The following is a 16,222-nucleotide window of genomic DNA, read 5'->3' as shown; positions in this document are numbered from 1 at the left end:
TTATGATTTTCTGTATTGTTGCTTATTTTACTGTGATAAATTGGCACTTTTGTTGTGCTTGGCGAACTGTTTAATTTATGTAATATAATTTTCAAAAACATAGCAGAAATGCCCACGCACACACACACATGAATGGGCAATGAGTGTATTAGTTAGTTGTGGCTGCTGCTGCAACAACCAAAACAGTCGCCATTTTGTTTTGTTTTCGATTACAAAATGCAATTTATGGCAGAGATGAGCTTCTATACAGATATGTAAACGAATTGCGCTTGTGTTTGGATTACTGTAAAATAAATTTCAAATTTGTTTGAACTTTGCCATTTGGCAGCTGACACAAGCGCCCAGATATAATATACTCGATGCAGAGCACAAATATATATTTATATTTATATATATATATAAATATATATTTATATGAATATATGCTGGAATAGTGTAACAAAAGTTCATTAAAACCAACAACCAGGGGAAGGCAATGCAATGTGTTTGTAGCTTTGACAAATGCAATCAAATTCATTTATGCTAATTAAATATCAATGAAAATGCTCGCAAATTGCGCGCTAATGTAAAATGTAATTTAATTGCAATTTAAAAACAGAAAAACCCTCAAAATTGCCGTGCTTTTATTTTATTAAAATGCAAATGCAGTCCTCTGAGGTCAAAAAGCGATAACAGCGCCGATTGTTGCGGCTGCCGCTAATTGCATGGTACAACAAATTGAGCCTAGCCGATCAGATTTTCGTATTTCTGATATTTATAAAAATCCATTGATAATGAGCACGCATAAGCAAATAAAAATTGCACATTTTAAATATTTCATGTTCTGTATATTCTGCTTTTATTTATTTATTTTATAATTATTTATTTTCCATTGTGCAGTTTGTGAAATAGAAATTGTATTATATTTTTAAAACCTACCTAAGGCGTTCTATACATGAATACAGAAATTTGTGATATACTCCATTGAAGCTTAAATAAACCATTTTCTATTTCAACTTTTTCCCTTTCCAACTGTTTTTCATCGGGATAAAAACTCACTTCATTCGTTTTCAATATTTTCCAATAGAGATGTGCTCAGCTAAAAGTACAAATCTCATTGCATTTAACTAGATTAACATTTGCGGCACGCACATGCACACACACACACACACAGTTAAGGCTGTGCTTTGTTCTGTTTGCCGCCTAATTTACATGCAGCGAGCAATGTCAAAATATTTATGCACAATTAAATCAAGTAAAAGGGAAGGAATAAATTTGCAGCACACATACACAGCCACATAAAACCACACATGCACACACACTAAGCAGCTGCCCATTTAGCTGTGCTATAAAAAAATGCAAATGGCATTTAAACCAAAATGCGAAACGAGCCAAAAAAAGAAATGAAGAAAAACTGCACATGTGATTGCGACTTTTCCTCGCCCTCTCTAGCCATGCTCAAACACACACAAGCTCTCTTCCTGCTGCTGCCTCATTTCTTACAATGAACCACACTGTTGACCCACATTTGCTTTCTGCTTCGCTCGCATTACCCACAAAATATATAGCTGCACGAGTTTTTCTTTTCTTCTTGTTTTTCTTGTTTTGCGGCGATTTCGCGTTGAATCCCTGGTCTTAATGTGCATTAAAAGCATGTGCTTCATGTTATTGTTGTGTTTATCCCCCATGTTGTTGTTGTTGTTGTCGTCGTTGTCGTTGCATTGCGCTAATTAAGTGGCCTTACGTTTGCCCTGGCGTCCTGTAGCTTTCACTTCTCCCCTTCACTCTGTGGTTTGTCCTTTACCTCTTTTTTTATTAGTATGGAATTTTTCTAGTTGTCAACGGCTTGTTCTAAGAATTTCATATTTTCTTTTGACATTTTTGCTGCCAGCTAATTGGATTGACATAAGCCGAAGGACATGTTTTTCATTCACATAATCCTTATCGCTGGCTAGGTATTTAGCTTAACAAGTCTCTTCAAATTAATTCTAATTTTAACTATGCAACTTTATTTATGAATGCAATTTTATGTTATTCAGCAATACATTATTTTAATTGTTTGTTCTTTTATTAATCGCTGCGCTCAAATGTATGCAATAAATAAGTTAAAAAAAAATTAACATTTGCTATTTATTAAAGTCTGCGCATGTTTCGCTTCACACATTAAATGCGCTGACAAATTGCGCAAATTAGACGTAAAAATAAGAGCCCACACAGACACGCACACACACGCACGTACGCAGATGCATTCAGCCAATTTCTAAGGCTGCAGCAAAAACTGCAACAAATTTGCGAAATGTATTTTAATTGCAAATTTCATGGCTATTGCCGTTGCAGTTGTTGCTGCTGTTGTTTTTGTTGTTGTTTTTATAGCCAGCTGCTTTTGCATGCCAATTGCCAACAAATTAAAATAGCCCAACCCAAAAATGAAATCGCATCTAATGACAATACACACACACACACACATATATATATACACCTACAGCGGCTGCATTTGGGAAATGTGAAAATTATGGAACTCTATTGCCAGCTCGTTGGGCGGATATTTGGGCTAACAATGACTGACAGAGTAGACACACATGCTAGCCCCTTTTGTTCGCCTTCCAAATGCGTTAAATTTTCGACGCATTGCTAAACTAACGAGCAACATTGTTTAATGATGACAATCATTAGATGCGACAATGCAAATGAACGCAGCTGGATACGCCGTCCGTATAAAGCATAGGTGAAAATAGAGAGAGACAAAGCAGCTTACAGCTGGGCTTAGATAGAGAGAGAGAGAGAGAGAAAGAGAGAGAGTCGTCCTGTGTTGCCTGTTATTGTGCCACAAGAAAACTGAAAAAAAATACTGCACAAAATTTGCATGCCAATGATACATGGGCAACTAACAACAACAGCAACAACCAACATCTGACGGCTACAGCTGCAATTTTTCAAAGCCCACTATGGCACACTGGTTAAATATCTATACTTTTATTGAAACTAGATACATTTATAAAATTCATTCATTTTATTAAATAATTTGTTTTATTATATTTTTTTATATAAAACTAAAGATGTTCTTTTTCGTTTTAGCTAAGAAATAACTTCAAAATTGATCACTTAAAGTCTGTAGTCTCGTGGTCTTTAACTATTTGAATAATCTAATTTACTGTTTATTATTTAGTTTGTTTTAAGTCCTTCCTCATCTAAACTTTTCTTGAACTGTGCTCGCTGTCCCACTGTGCAGCTGGTGTCTATCGCTTTAGGAATATGCATGTTTATAATGCATGCGTTGGGCCGTCTGGGCGTGTCAAATGTGGGCGTTGACAGCAGCAGCAGTAGCAACTACAACAACAACATCAATGACGACAACACTGATGACATGCGGTTGTCATTAGGGCTGCTGGCTGAGTCGGACTCGAGCCCGGTCTGTTGATGACGATGTTGTGGCGCCACGTTAGAGCCCCAACCCATCCAAGCCCTGCTTCTCCTCTCCTAAAGCAGGGCCTAATGCCCCTTTGCAACCCCATTTGCAGCGCTGACCGCTGTTCTTCCTGTTGTTTTGCATGGGTTGTCGCTGTCGGTTGTAGCTGTTGTTGGCTCGTGTCGTCATCATTGTAGCTGCGATTCGTTACTGCGGCTGAACAAAATGGAGACCGCACAGCGACCGAACTGCATACAACATGAACAATGCACAAAACGGTCAGCCGTGTGGTCCTGCATGGGCGACAGCCCTGGCCAAGCTGGTGTCCGACCTTTTATTAGGCGTTGATTTCATGTACGCGTCGGTCCCGCCTGCTTTAATTGAAGGTTGCAACATTGAAATTATGCACAGGCTGTTGCATATTGTGGCGAAATGAGTTTATTTCCACTTCGACCATATAATAGAGATGTGGTCTATATTAAGGGTTGTCAAGCATTGCTCGAGCAAGGCGTGCGCATAATTGCCTTTCGTCTTTCGCCTTTCGGCTTTAGGCATTGAGCGGGCATTGCAGAAAGCCATTAATATTATAAACTCCCTTTGCATTGAGTTGATTTCTGTTATGAGAAACTTTAAAGTTGCATTTTTCTAAACACGTTCATTTTGTTTAATAACCGTAGCTTATCTTTGATTAGTTCGCCATCCTTTCACAGTAATGATTTACATACTTTGAGTCTGGCATGCAAATTGACTTTTATTTTAGTAAAATCCCCAACTCAAATAGCATATATTGGCTCAGCCCGATTCGCCCCTTTGGTAATGGCATTTTGATGACATTTTTTGCATGCACAAAGTGTTGCCAATGTTGCAAATATTTTGCTGTATGCAGCATTGCAGCGTCAGACAACAATGTCAACTGGTTGACTTCCAACTGCCTGGCTTTGGCTCTCAATTATACTGGCAATTAGTGTGACCATGTAAATAGATTTGAGTAATTTGATGGGAAAGAGTGACCATTCGCTGCCCATTTAATAGCGAGATATTCAATGCTGAAAGTCAGTGCCAGGGCCAGGGTTACCACAACTCAAAAAGTGAGTTATCATGCAAGCACTTTTCTAATTACGATTTTGGGGTGCGGCTTCTCTAGCAGGCCCTGTTGCTGTTGCTGTCGTTGTCTCTGTCTCTGTCTCTGTTTGTGTGCAGACTCCGCTAGACAGGATGGACCAGAGCTAGGACAACATTAGCTCGGACAGATTTCCCTGCAGGCCAAAGGCTGAATTTTGTTGTTGCTGTTTTTGTTGTTTGCTGTTGCTTCTGTTATGGATGCAACTTTAAATTGCTTTGCCAGTGAGTTTTTCTAACAGCACTCCCAACTCCTTTTCTCACTCTCTCTCCGTCTCTTTCGATCCCTGGCACAGGAAGCTGACAATGCAGATGAGCCCCGACTGGTCTCTTCTATGCGTTCTTTTCTCGTTCCTGTGGGAATCGCATCAGTGCTCTGATTGCGCATCGCTTCAAAATTTCACAGAGGCAAGCCCCAAAATGCCTGAGTGCGTAATGCGTTTTCCGGCAGTAGCCCCAGGAGAGGGCAGTGGATGCGCCTGGGTATGCCTAGGATGTTGCTGCCGCATCTGACGATATAGTGATAAAGTGCAGACATTTGACAAATTAACTGCTTTGCGACGGAAATGTTGTTGCAACATTCGACAGGAACAAGAACAAAAACAGCCCCAGCAACAGTAACAACAGCAAATTTGCTGCCCTCCACATAGCGCCCGCTCGCTGTCCCCTCCCCCCATTCCCCCTTCACGACTCCAACTCAAACAGAAGCCAAACGCGGGTACGCTCTGATTGATTTATGAAGCCAGACAACATTGTGAGCGCTAAGCCCCAAAGGTGTTAGACCATTGATATACGAGTATCAACAAAAGTAAAAACTTTTGGCTTTAAGGCAAATATACAAAAGTCATAACGAATAAAAATTAAAGTCAAATGGAAAAATTGAAAATAAAAAGTATCTTACTTGGTTCTGACTCAAAGCAAGCGAAAGCACATCGTCACTTACCTAAAAGCAAAGAAAGAAATATGAAATTAATAAAAAAATCTTTGTTATATTTAAAGATATAAGGTACTGATCCTTATAAATGTCTACGAAGGACAAAAAATGCTGTAAAATGTAAATTTAGTCTGTATCGAATTAAAGTTTACTTAACAGCAAGGCATATAGCCGGCAATCGATTCTCTCAATGTCGTAAGAGCAGCTTGAAATGCAATATAAAGCAAGCCAAATGCTACTTAGAAAACAGCACAGATCCAGACTGCGAATCTAATGAAATGTGTGGCGAGAATAAGAAGTTGTGCCACAGTAGCAGGTGTTCCATATGTACATACATATGTATTAGGTCGTAAAATGCACGCTTAACACACACAAACACACACACACACACACTGTGAGCCATAAAACTATTGAAATTGCTTTATAAACATCTGGCCGGAAGTGGGAACGCAGTATAAAGCGCCATAATTTCGAGACTAATGCCACAGCCACAAAAGCTGTTCCCGGCGACCTTGGACCGAGCGCTGGCTGGCTGAAATTACAGTCGCACAAAGTTTGACACATGTCAAACAGGGCAACAGAGAACAGCGCGAAAAGCCAGACAAAAGCTCCTAGATGCCATGCACACCTGGGCGAGGTAACAGAGCGAAAGGTAGTCAAAGGAAGATCCTGTTGGCTACTGTCGCGGCACGACCTAACATAAAAATCAACAGTTTATGGCCGACGCATGTCCTTGAGTGACAAAAGTAGCAGCAAGGCTGACTGCTGAGGTTAACTCGAGGCCCTTCCACACACACACACACACTTATACACACGCAGTCAATCAGTCCCGCAGGACATGGCAAATGTTGTCGTCTGGTTTGCATCGCAGGTCCTTGCCAAATGTCTTGCCATCTATTTGCATTTTCTATTTATTTCTTTATCCCTTTGGCAAGCCGAATCGACGGCACTTGAGTTTGGCAACCATTAGTGGCACGTCCTTGTCCTTGTCTTTGGGCCTGTCCCTCTGCCAAGCCCTCTCTACCAGTGTCCGCCACGTTGTTTGTTGCTGCTACTGCCGCTGCTGTCTCCGAGTCCTGGCCTGTTTGTATCTTCCACTTTGGCACTCATATTTTATTAAGTAGCAAAGTTGACAGGGGATTTGAGGCCTGCCCTCCCACTCCCACTCACGTGCCCAAATAGATCCAAGTGGAACTGTCATTTTGTAAAGTAAATATTGGTAATTTTTATTGAGAACTTTGTCTGATGCATCCCAACGCGGCCTTCGGGCTTATCTCGAAAAGAAAAAAATCATGGCAAATTACAAATATTTAGTTCGCAGATGGAAAGCCTGAACTCGAACCCAAATCATGCCAGAGAGCATTAACCAATAAGCGAAAGTGATTGCAGCTAGAGAATTAGAAACACTTCTCATATTTTCCATCCCACTCTTTGCCCTCGACGCAGGAACTGGCTTCGCAAACTTTGTTACGCAACGCATCGTTGGGCTCAAAAATTGAATGTGTTTGTTGGAGAATGCAGCAGACCGTAAGAGACAACATAAGCGATAGCAAGTATTTTTGGGCGGCTGCTAACGGGATTTGTTAGCAGCCAACCACCACCAGCATTTGAGAGAGTTAGCTTCAACCTCCGGCAGTAGCCACGGCTGAATCAGGTGTTGCACGGTGAAGTAAAAAATGTGTTGCATACTTTGGGGCGTCGTTCAGCTAAAACTCAGTGTTCATTTTAGATGTTAAAACATATCCTTGGGCACATATTGATACGAGAGTTTCTAGTTAATTGAAAGTCTTCTTATGAATTGCTTGCCTTAAATTGTGAATAAAACGCTATAAATCAAACTGTAGCACAATGGAAATTCGTCTCTTTTAATATATATAAATTATTGTTAACATGCTTTCGTATTCATAAAGGTTCCAAGTGCTTTTCGCACACATCATTTAACTCGGGCGGTTCTCAGACTCTGCCGAAAACCTCTTCAAACAGCTGCCTTTCAATTTCAATCAGCACACAATTCAACGCTAATAGCTTTTCCCCAGTTAGGAAAAGCAGGAAATTTGCTAGAGGTCGTCTGCGGGGTTTGAGATTTTGCTATTTACTTTTCACACAAATTGTTATAAAATATTTAAAAATCATGCTTGATGGGGCTCTGGAGTCGCAACGAACCTTGAAAGCGAGCCTCGTGAGTCTGGGCAATACAGAAATTTAAGGAAAATAAAAAAAATGTAAAGATTTTCAGGCACGCAGCAGCATCATTTCAACAGCTTCCGTTTTAGATGGTGGGCCTATTATATATGCACACATACCCAGAGCTTCGATTTTATGCATATCATGTGTGCACATATGTATGTCTGTGCCTCGGGAGACTTTGGGCCCACAACTATATACATATATTTATTGCGACTCTGACATACGCATGAATATTTCAAGTGCAGTGAAAATAAAGTCCACAAAATATTCATTTTAATTTCAGTTATTGTTTGCTCCTATTCAAAGTTAGGTGAAGTTCATTAGAAACATGTCCTACAATCCTGGAATATTTCGCATATGTTGTACACATGTCAATATAATTGATTGCCAAGATTACTTTCTCCTAACCTGGCTTGTTTACATGTAACCACTTGATTAGTAAATGTGTCACGTTTCATTTGCATCGTTTCGCATTTCGAAATGGGACAAATTAAACTTAATCAGCCATCAATAAGGTGGCGCTTGCCCAAAAACATTTGACTCAAATTATTCATGCCATTTCGGGTGTAAATTTTCATTGTTCTCGCTGTCACATTTTTGACGCATTCGAGTCAAAACAATAAAATATGTTTTATTTGTTGTTCGTTGTGTGTTGAGTCCGTTGGATTTAAGGGTCTGCAGCACGTCTCAGTCATTTCCATGCGATTAGCAGGACCAAAAATTGGCATTAAACTTTTATAAATGGCCTGACAATCTTTATTTTTTATTTTTATTTGCGCGGCAAACGCTTTCAATTCAACGTGAAATGGCGCCCAGCCAAAGTAACGGGAGACACAACAAGCACAAAGAATGTAAAAAAGTCGCCGTCAGACGCAGCCGTTTTCCGTTTTTCTCTTCATCTGCTTTTTTTTTTGACAAGTAGAAAATCAGCTTCCGGCGCCTTTTTATGCTGCGCCCCGGCAAGTTAAGAGCGCAGCAAACCTGAGCAAAGTCTGCAGTTGAAACAAATTTAATTTTCTACTTTTTGGCGGCTGCCAGACAAATAGAAACAAGCCGCAAAAGCCGCCAAGAGACGCCTACGGCTGACGCACAGCCAGCCAGCCAGCCAGGCACCCGCTACTGCTGGATTTTTTCATATTTAGCCGATTTCAAGCTGCCTTTTGATATTTTTCTTTTCTTTTTATTATTTTTTTAGTAGTAAGAACTTTTGGATAATTACATTTGGTGGCGGCTGTTGCTCTGGCAGCTCTAAGCCCGAAGTATATAACCGCATAGAATGAAAACACCAAGCAGCAACAGCATAGAGCAGGCAGAGTCGAAGATGCAAGATACTTTGGGGCAGTTGGTCGACGAAGAATGCCGTTCGTATGCCCAAAATGTATTCCTCATGTAAGCTTTTCTTAGATTTCATAGCAGAATGCAAGAAGCAAATTTAAAGCAACACTCGAGCTGTCATTTCTCGAATAAAATCTCATGTACACACTTTATTCTGGTACTGACTGTAAATGAGTATCGCAGAAGTATACTGACTCTTTTCATAAGCTTTTTAATCACATATCATGCTGGGGAGTGGGGGACAACCTCGCCACAATTATGTGTGGTTGAGCGTACAATCAATCGAGCGAGCAATTTTGTAATATCCGGCTTAAAATGTAATATGCGAAAAGTTGATGAAAATGCCAAGAAACAAACGAATGATGAGAAGAAAATAAATGAAAAACTCGCCCTCACACATATATGCATAGTTTAATTGCTTTTGGCGACCAGAAGTGTATATCCACAATGTGGGTCTATAGCAATTCTTATATGTAGCATATAATTGCCTTCTGCCAGTTGACAAAAGGCTGAAGCGCACAAAAAGATGGGCGGGGTGCTGGCTGGGAGCGACGGCAGCTGCTAGTGACAGCTATAGAAAATATGAGTGATAAGAGAGAGGATAGATAGTTATAGGAAGATAAATAGAAACAGGACAAGACGAATGCCACCTGGAGTGGAGCGGGATGAGCAGCAGCTAAGCAAGTGTGTAGGAGGACAATTAAGCTTGTAAGCAGCCGACGACACGACCGAAAACAAGGAGAGAGCGAGAGAGACAAACCAAGGAGACATTTTAAAAATGTATGTAAATGAAAATAAAGATGTGAACGAAAAGTTGATAACCAGTTGCCAGTTGCCAGTTGCTGACACATGCCACAAACTGTGCGCCACACACAGAACTCCAAAAGCAGTCAACACAATAGCGACAACAATAGAAAAAGAGAGTGAAAGAGAGGGAGGGAGGGAGCGCAGAGCAAGAGAATGGGTTGAAGATTTGTGGACTATTACCATTGTTGGCAGCAGCAGCCGCAACAGTTCACATGGCTCATTTTCAACGGTCAAAGGAAGCAAGGATATTCAGGATATATACAACAGCAACAGCAGGATATGCCAGACCACTTTTTATGCTTTGCGTCTTTTGGGCCAACTGCGTTTGTCGCTTGCCCCAGACGCACGCACAACACATGTATAAATCTGCTGCATGAATGAAATATGGCAAATGTCATTTAACATGACAACTTGATGATAATAATAACAATAACAACAGCAGGAGTGCAGGAGGTTCTAAGGGGGTGGGTAGGGTGGTGACACCAAATATCTTGCAAAAAACGTCACACAGCCAGCCAGCCAGCTCTATTGTTCACATAAAAAGTCGGAAAGGAGGCATGTGACAAGGAGCAAACAGAAAAGGTGAATGGACAATAGACTAAAGCTAAAGAAAAGAAAAAGCGGCCTAAAGATTGAATGCCCATGACAAAGAAATAAGGAGCACGAAAAAGTATGGATAAGCACTAAAAGACCAGAGATTAGATGGATATTCCGATTATGTGCAGGAAAGATTAAGTTGTGAATGAGTATACGCAGTAGACTGAGAACCAACTGTGGGCTTAGTCCTGGCCTTAGATAGGCTTGTAAACGTATTGCCAATAATGGGAAGCAAAGCAGTATAGTATACTAGATCATGAAACCATCTATGAAGAAGGTTTTAATTAATAAAGGCCTAAGCTATTCCACATCTCATCATAACACAAATCAGCATTGCGCTATCATTTACCTGTTCTATAAACGCTGGCATTCGATGCCAAGTTTCGTTCGCAACATATGTGCAAACGGTTAACGGATATGCCAGTTTACAGTTAGTTTCTCTTGTTCTATCTCTCTTTCACTTAACTGGCAGAAAGCCACAAAAGCACATTGAGTGTAAACCGAGTCGACCGCAAAGCAATTGAAATGCGTGCAGCTGATGGACATGGGGAGAGCCAGAGAGAAATTGAGGTACAAAGAGAAATAGCAAAAGAGAGGATGCATCAAGGGGGGACGACATGTACACACACACACACACAGACACAAACATACATAAATTTCAGTTGCAGGCGCAGCTAATGCAGCCGGAAATGTGGTTACATAATCTACGTGTCCACTTTGCCATTGCAATGCCCGCAAGCCATATACGCAGGCAATCAAAAACGGTTGCCTACTTCTTGGCGCATTATTAATTTTGATTCGTTGCGGAATTTTCGTGCCAGGCTAATGGAAAATGAAAATCGTTTCGTTGCAAATTTTGAAAATATTTTTTTTTATGAATATTTATGAATGTACACGAATCAATGGAAATTAAAAAAATATTTCACCAAAATTAAGATAAAACCGAAATCAGATTCAAAGCTCTTAAAAACAAAAGCATTTACAACTTGAGAGATTATTCGGGATAGTTAGGGAGTATTCGGTTAGTTCGTAAGCTACTGTTACTGAAGGGACGCGAACAAGGAACCCAACAATTCAACATCCGCTGCAAAAAAAAATAAAAACCGCAATGAAATTTCCGGAAGCTGTGCATAAAATGGGCTATGCATACGGAAATCATCAACTCAATGGCTGAACAGGAATCATGTCAGAGAAGGAGAGAAGGGTGCAGAGGCAGACTGCAGCATAGCAACTGGAGGAGGAGGGAACGGACGAGGCTGCACTGACCAGGACAGCAACAATGGAATGACGCCAAATGAAATGCCAAAAACAATGCAAACGGCTGCCAACTTCCGGCGAGCAGAGAATGCACTGATGAAGCCAAAGAGACGGATAGAGAGGGAGTGAGAGGAGGATAATAATGACAGAGGGACTGCGAAAGAGAGCGAGAGAGAGTGAGAAAGAGGATACTGCTGCTGCTGCTGATGATGATGATGACCTTCAGTGTGCTGATACTGTGGGCTGCTGCTCAGTTGACCAGAAAGGAGCTGTGAGAGTCCTGGTCAGGGTCGCAGCGGCGTTAGCTGTGGGCGTTTTTTTTTTTAATTTTTGCTTTTATTGTTTCATATTTCAGTGAAATTTAGACGCGTGGCTGAACTTGGTTCATGACTCATTTGATTTCAATGGCAAAAACTGTTCATTTGGCAGCGAAAGTATTCAACAATCGAACAATGCAGTCAAACGTTTAAGCACAATAGCCCAGCAGATTTATCGATTAATTTGCTACTGCGCAAGTGGGAAGTGGACGATGTCGACCCAAAGCCCTATTAGATAACTCTTTCCATAGCATTTTGTTCAGATTTATGTCCTTTATCGGGTTACTGGTTGACAAGTGAATTAACCACATTTGCAATTTGTGTTACGGCTTTGCTCCACTGTACCAAACTGTTTATGAGCTAATCATAATAGTTATAAATATGTACGCTGAGGGTCACTTCCAAGTGGGCAGCTGGCAGAGAGCAAAAAGCCAATCCCGCAGGCGCCGCCCAATGATGAGCTTTCAGTTTTAAGCGCTTTACCAGTTGGTTTCGCTGCATTCCACAAATGTAATGCGCTTTATGCCAAGCGGCTAGAGGAAGGAAGGGGTCAAGTAAGTGGGTTAAGGGGCCTGTCGAGCGGAAGTTTTGGGCAGCTGAACAGCTCGCCATGTGATTTCAGTGCAGAGTTTGCAATTCAAGCGAAATAGAGGAGAGAAAGAGGGAGAGAGACGAAGGGCACGTAGTTGCTAGGGATTAGGAATTATAAGCATTGTTGGACGAACAGCACAGTGAGGTAGACAGACAATCGACCACATTACATGCTACATAACTGTTTAATAACGGTAGAAAATTAATTTTTGTGTAAAACATTTTGCAGAATGCTAAAGGACAAAGCACAAAAGGCGAGTGATGAACAACTTAAAGGCCCCGGCAAACATATTTTACATAATTCAACTTAAAAAGTTCAAACTTAATAAACAATTCTATTTGAAGCAGATGCTTAACAGCAGCTACAACAACAAAACAATAAACAAGCAGAAATAGCAACAACAAAGTGTAATAAAAGGAATTTCGCTTTCATGTTGCGCTCCGCTGGGGACGCTGCCTCGTTTTTCTTGCTTTGCGCCTTCAATGCTAAAACTTTGCTGCCACTTTACACACACCTCCGCACACACACCTCCGCACATACACACATGTAGAGAATCTACATAAACATGACCCAACAAAGGTGCGTTGTTGTCGTATAACCTGAAGCCAATGCACTGCGCGGCAAAGAATGCTATGATTTTTTCCTATACCCTACACACTGAAAGTGGGCATTTCAGCTATGCAATCAGTTGTAAACTAATAAGAGTTTATTGTCTCTCAAATTTATAGAATATTTCTTCAGAATTTATTGCATTTTTATCAGCTTTAGCTAGATCTAATCTTCTGGTTATATTTCATAGAAATGTGTCTTAGCCTCACAATACTCTACTATTCCGTATTGTTTTTTATTTGCTCTGGGTAAGTTTGGCTTCACCTTTGCCAGGACAATGTTTAGAGGCGTTTAGCAGCGAGTTTCTACCTCTTGTTGCTCCTGTTCGTGGCGGCGACGGTGCAGCTTTTGTTTAAATTTCAATCAAAAACAAATTTTAAAAGCTGCTTATGAGCAGCATTATAGCAGAGTAGGGGTAAGGAGGGCTGACGCAGACGCCCTGGCAAGTTGCATGCCGCAGGGAGAAAAGGCGGTACGAGCACACGCTCTAAACGCATAAAGTTGCAAAGCAGACTGCAACAAGTTAGCAATACAAGGGGGTGAACTTGGCTATAAAAGCAACAGAACGAAAGAGACGGTGTATAGGGAGAGCGGGAGAGAAAGAGCGCAGAGTAAAGAAAGTGTGGGCAAATGCACAGCACTAAATTGCCGCTGGTGAATTAACAACAACAACTACATGAAGACAAACAGCCACAGACACGCCCGCTTCAATTCACTTTCCCTCAGCAAAGGCAAAGGCAAAAGGCTAAAGGGCAGGAACAGGGATAGGGACAGCAATTGAGGCTATATGAAAGAGTCACCGAGTCTTATGTTTAACTACAATTTGCCGTTGGGGACACAGGCACACACTTACAAAAACGAAAGGTAAGCTAAGAGCGAGCATGCAACATGGGGCAAAGTTTTTTACATAATTAGAAATATGAAGCTGCAGGAGCCTTAGATGCGCAATAGGGGTAGCCAAGCTAGTTAGGAGCTAGCAACGGAGTCTTAATAATGATTTGTTTTTAAGGTTCATTTGCCTGGGCCCTGGTGAAGTTGTGCTCAGCTCCAATTGAAGCTGAAGCTGAGGCATGAAGTGCAGTGTAAATGTCTTGACTTCTTGTGTTTGTTGAGCCCTTAAGCGTGGCACGTAGGCTGCTGGAGAGAGATGTGTGTATACCTACACATACATACAGAGAGAGTCAGAGAGAGAGAGAGAGAGAGAGAGAGAGGAGAGTGTGAGTGTGTGTGCCAGAGTCTAGTTACGATTTTGTGGTCGCCTCGTTCTGGGCCATTAATGAAATGTTCGCCCGAGTCTGCTGTGTTGTTTATGGAAAATTTTTATATTTTTGACCCTTAATGTTACACACTCCACACACACACACGCATACACAACAAACTTTGCTACACGCTTACAAAGTGCTCTCTATTTTTAATTAATTAAGAGTTTTGCCCCACGAGCTTGCAACTAAATGTGCAAAATTCATGCTACAACTACAGTGAAAATTGCCTAAGGGCAACATTCCTGAACTGAACCACTGCACAAAAGAAGTCAAACAACAAGTGGATAAAAACTGAAAGCATTTAACATTTAAGCATAAATAACAATTTGCTTTGAGACAGAGGATGAATAATAAATGTTGATATATGAGAAATGAAAATGAAATGAAATAAATCACAACTTCCTGTATTTCTATAGAGGCAATAGAAACTTTGACCAGCTAGTAGGAGTCCACATTGGGTGATTTTACTGTAAATTGCAAATTGTATTCGAGTTTGGGCAAAGCACATTTAAGCCGCATCCTCACGCACACAAAAAATAACCCTCAAACACATAATAACAGAGGCGCACGCAAAAATAAATTAGCTATAAAATCCGAGCAGTTAAAAGCCTACCTCAGGGCTCACTTTTGCAAAGTCCTTGCTTCCTCTACCCGCCGGTGCCCGGCGCCCGTCGCCCGCACAAAACTTTTACTAATTGCGTAATAATCTCATTACATTTAAAAATACATTTACAACAGCATTTATACCTGCCCCAAGGCCAGAAAACGTTGCAGAAGCGGGGGTAAATGGAGCAGAGACAGAGCGGGAGAGCGAGAGATATAAAAAGAGAAAGAGAGAGAGAGAGAGAGAGAGAAGCGATAAGAACAAACAGAAGATCCAATTGAATGAAAGGAGACGGCAGCCAGTCAAGGGGAACCAAACACAGGAAAAACTCTGCCGCCCGGAAGCGTTGATAAATGATAGCCCCCAAACTTACAACTCCAGTCGAATACCCTCAACGGCGTGGAAATAAATCTAAACAATATAAGAACAGGAAGCTGTCGAGACTTCAGACAATGACAAAAAGGCACTAAAAACTGTCAAAATTGCGTCAGCTTATGAATATGAAATGCTCCGACGGCAAATTAAAGCTCGACACAAGTTGCTCAAAACCTCGAAACCTCGAAACCTTGAACAAGGAGAAGAACAAGACACCCCCGGGAAACCATACAGACAAACATCCCAAACATAAACCCCTCGCGACGCCCCCGTCCTTAACCACAGCACCACTGAAACCTGAAAGCGAAACGCATATCGTCAGATCCAGCTTTGGCTTTCATAATGAGTAAAATGTCACAAGTTGACGCAAGTAAATATTTAAATGTCAGATTTCTATATGACAAAACAGCATTCACTAGTGCTGCCCTTCTCGGCCCTCGGCACCCAGGTCTCCTTGCCAGCATTGTGTCTACAGCCTCATTCAAAACCCCAAGCAAGACCAAAATATGTCTCATAATTTTGGCTGCTGCAGAAAATTCATTTGAAAACTGACGAAATTCCTGCTGACTGCCTGTCATTTCTCTTGATTTAGCTCGCTATCGCTATCTCTCTCTCTCTCAAAAATATGCGGGCTTAAGTTGAAAGCACATTTCGAGCTCTGACTGGCTGTAGGTACAAGAAAGGAAGCAAGCTCTCCTGCTCTGCTTCGACATAACCTCACTTCCTTTCCACTTATTAGAAGCGTTGTATTTTCTCTGTTTGTCTTTCATACCCACACTACGTCTCTCTTTCTCTCTCTTTCTCTCTCACTCTCTTCGTCTCGGCGTCATGCATGCAAAATA

General features: G+C 41.2%; 1 protein-coding gene across 4 annotated transcripts in view; it reads right to left on the bottom strand.

Moving 5' to 3' along the window:
- LOC111593611 (maternal protein pumilio) overlaps window positions 1-16,222 on the bottom strand; it is a 97,021-nt gene that overhangs the window by 26,271 nt on the left and 54,528 nt on the right. For 2 of the 4 annotated variants that reach the window (XM_023306478.2, XM_023306479.2), the window contains one exon: window positions 5,406-5,447. The exons of the other annotated variants lie outside the window; for them this stretch is intronic. In XM_023306478.2, the coding sequence (XP_023162246.2) occupies window positions 5,406-5,447 (42 nt within the window). The remainder of the gene's footprint in view (window positions 1-5,405; window positions 5,448-16,222) is intronic. 4 annotated transcript variants of the gene reach the window in all.

This window comes from Drosophila hydei, unplaced genomic scaffold (assembly GCF_003285905.1).
Source record: "Drosophila hydei strain 15085-1641.00,03,60 unplaced genomic scaffold, DhydRS2 tig00000063-arrow-pilon, whole genome shotgun sequence".
NCBI classification, from domain to species: Eukaryota; Metazoa; Arthropoda; class Insecta; order Diptera; family Drosophilidae; genus Drosophila; species Drosophila hydei.
Note: the sequence above shows the minus strand (reverse complement) of the source record. Positions and strands in the feature narration are given on the sequence as shown.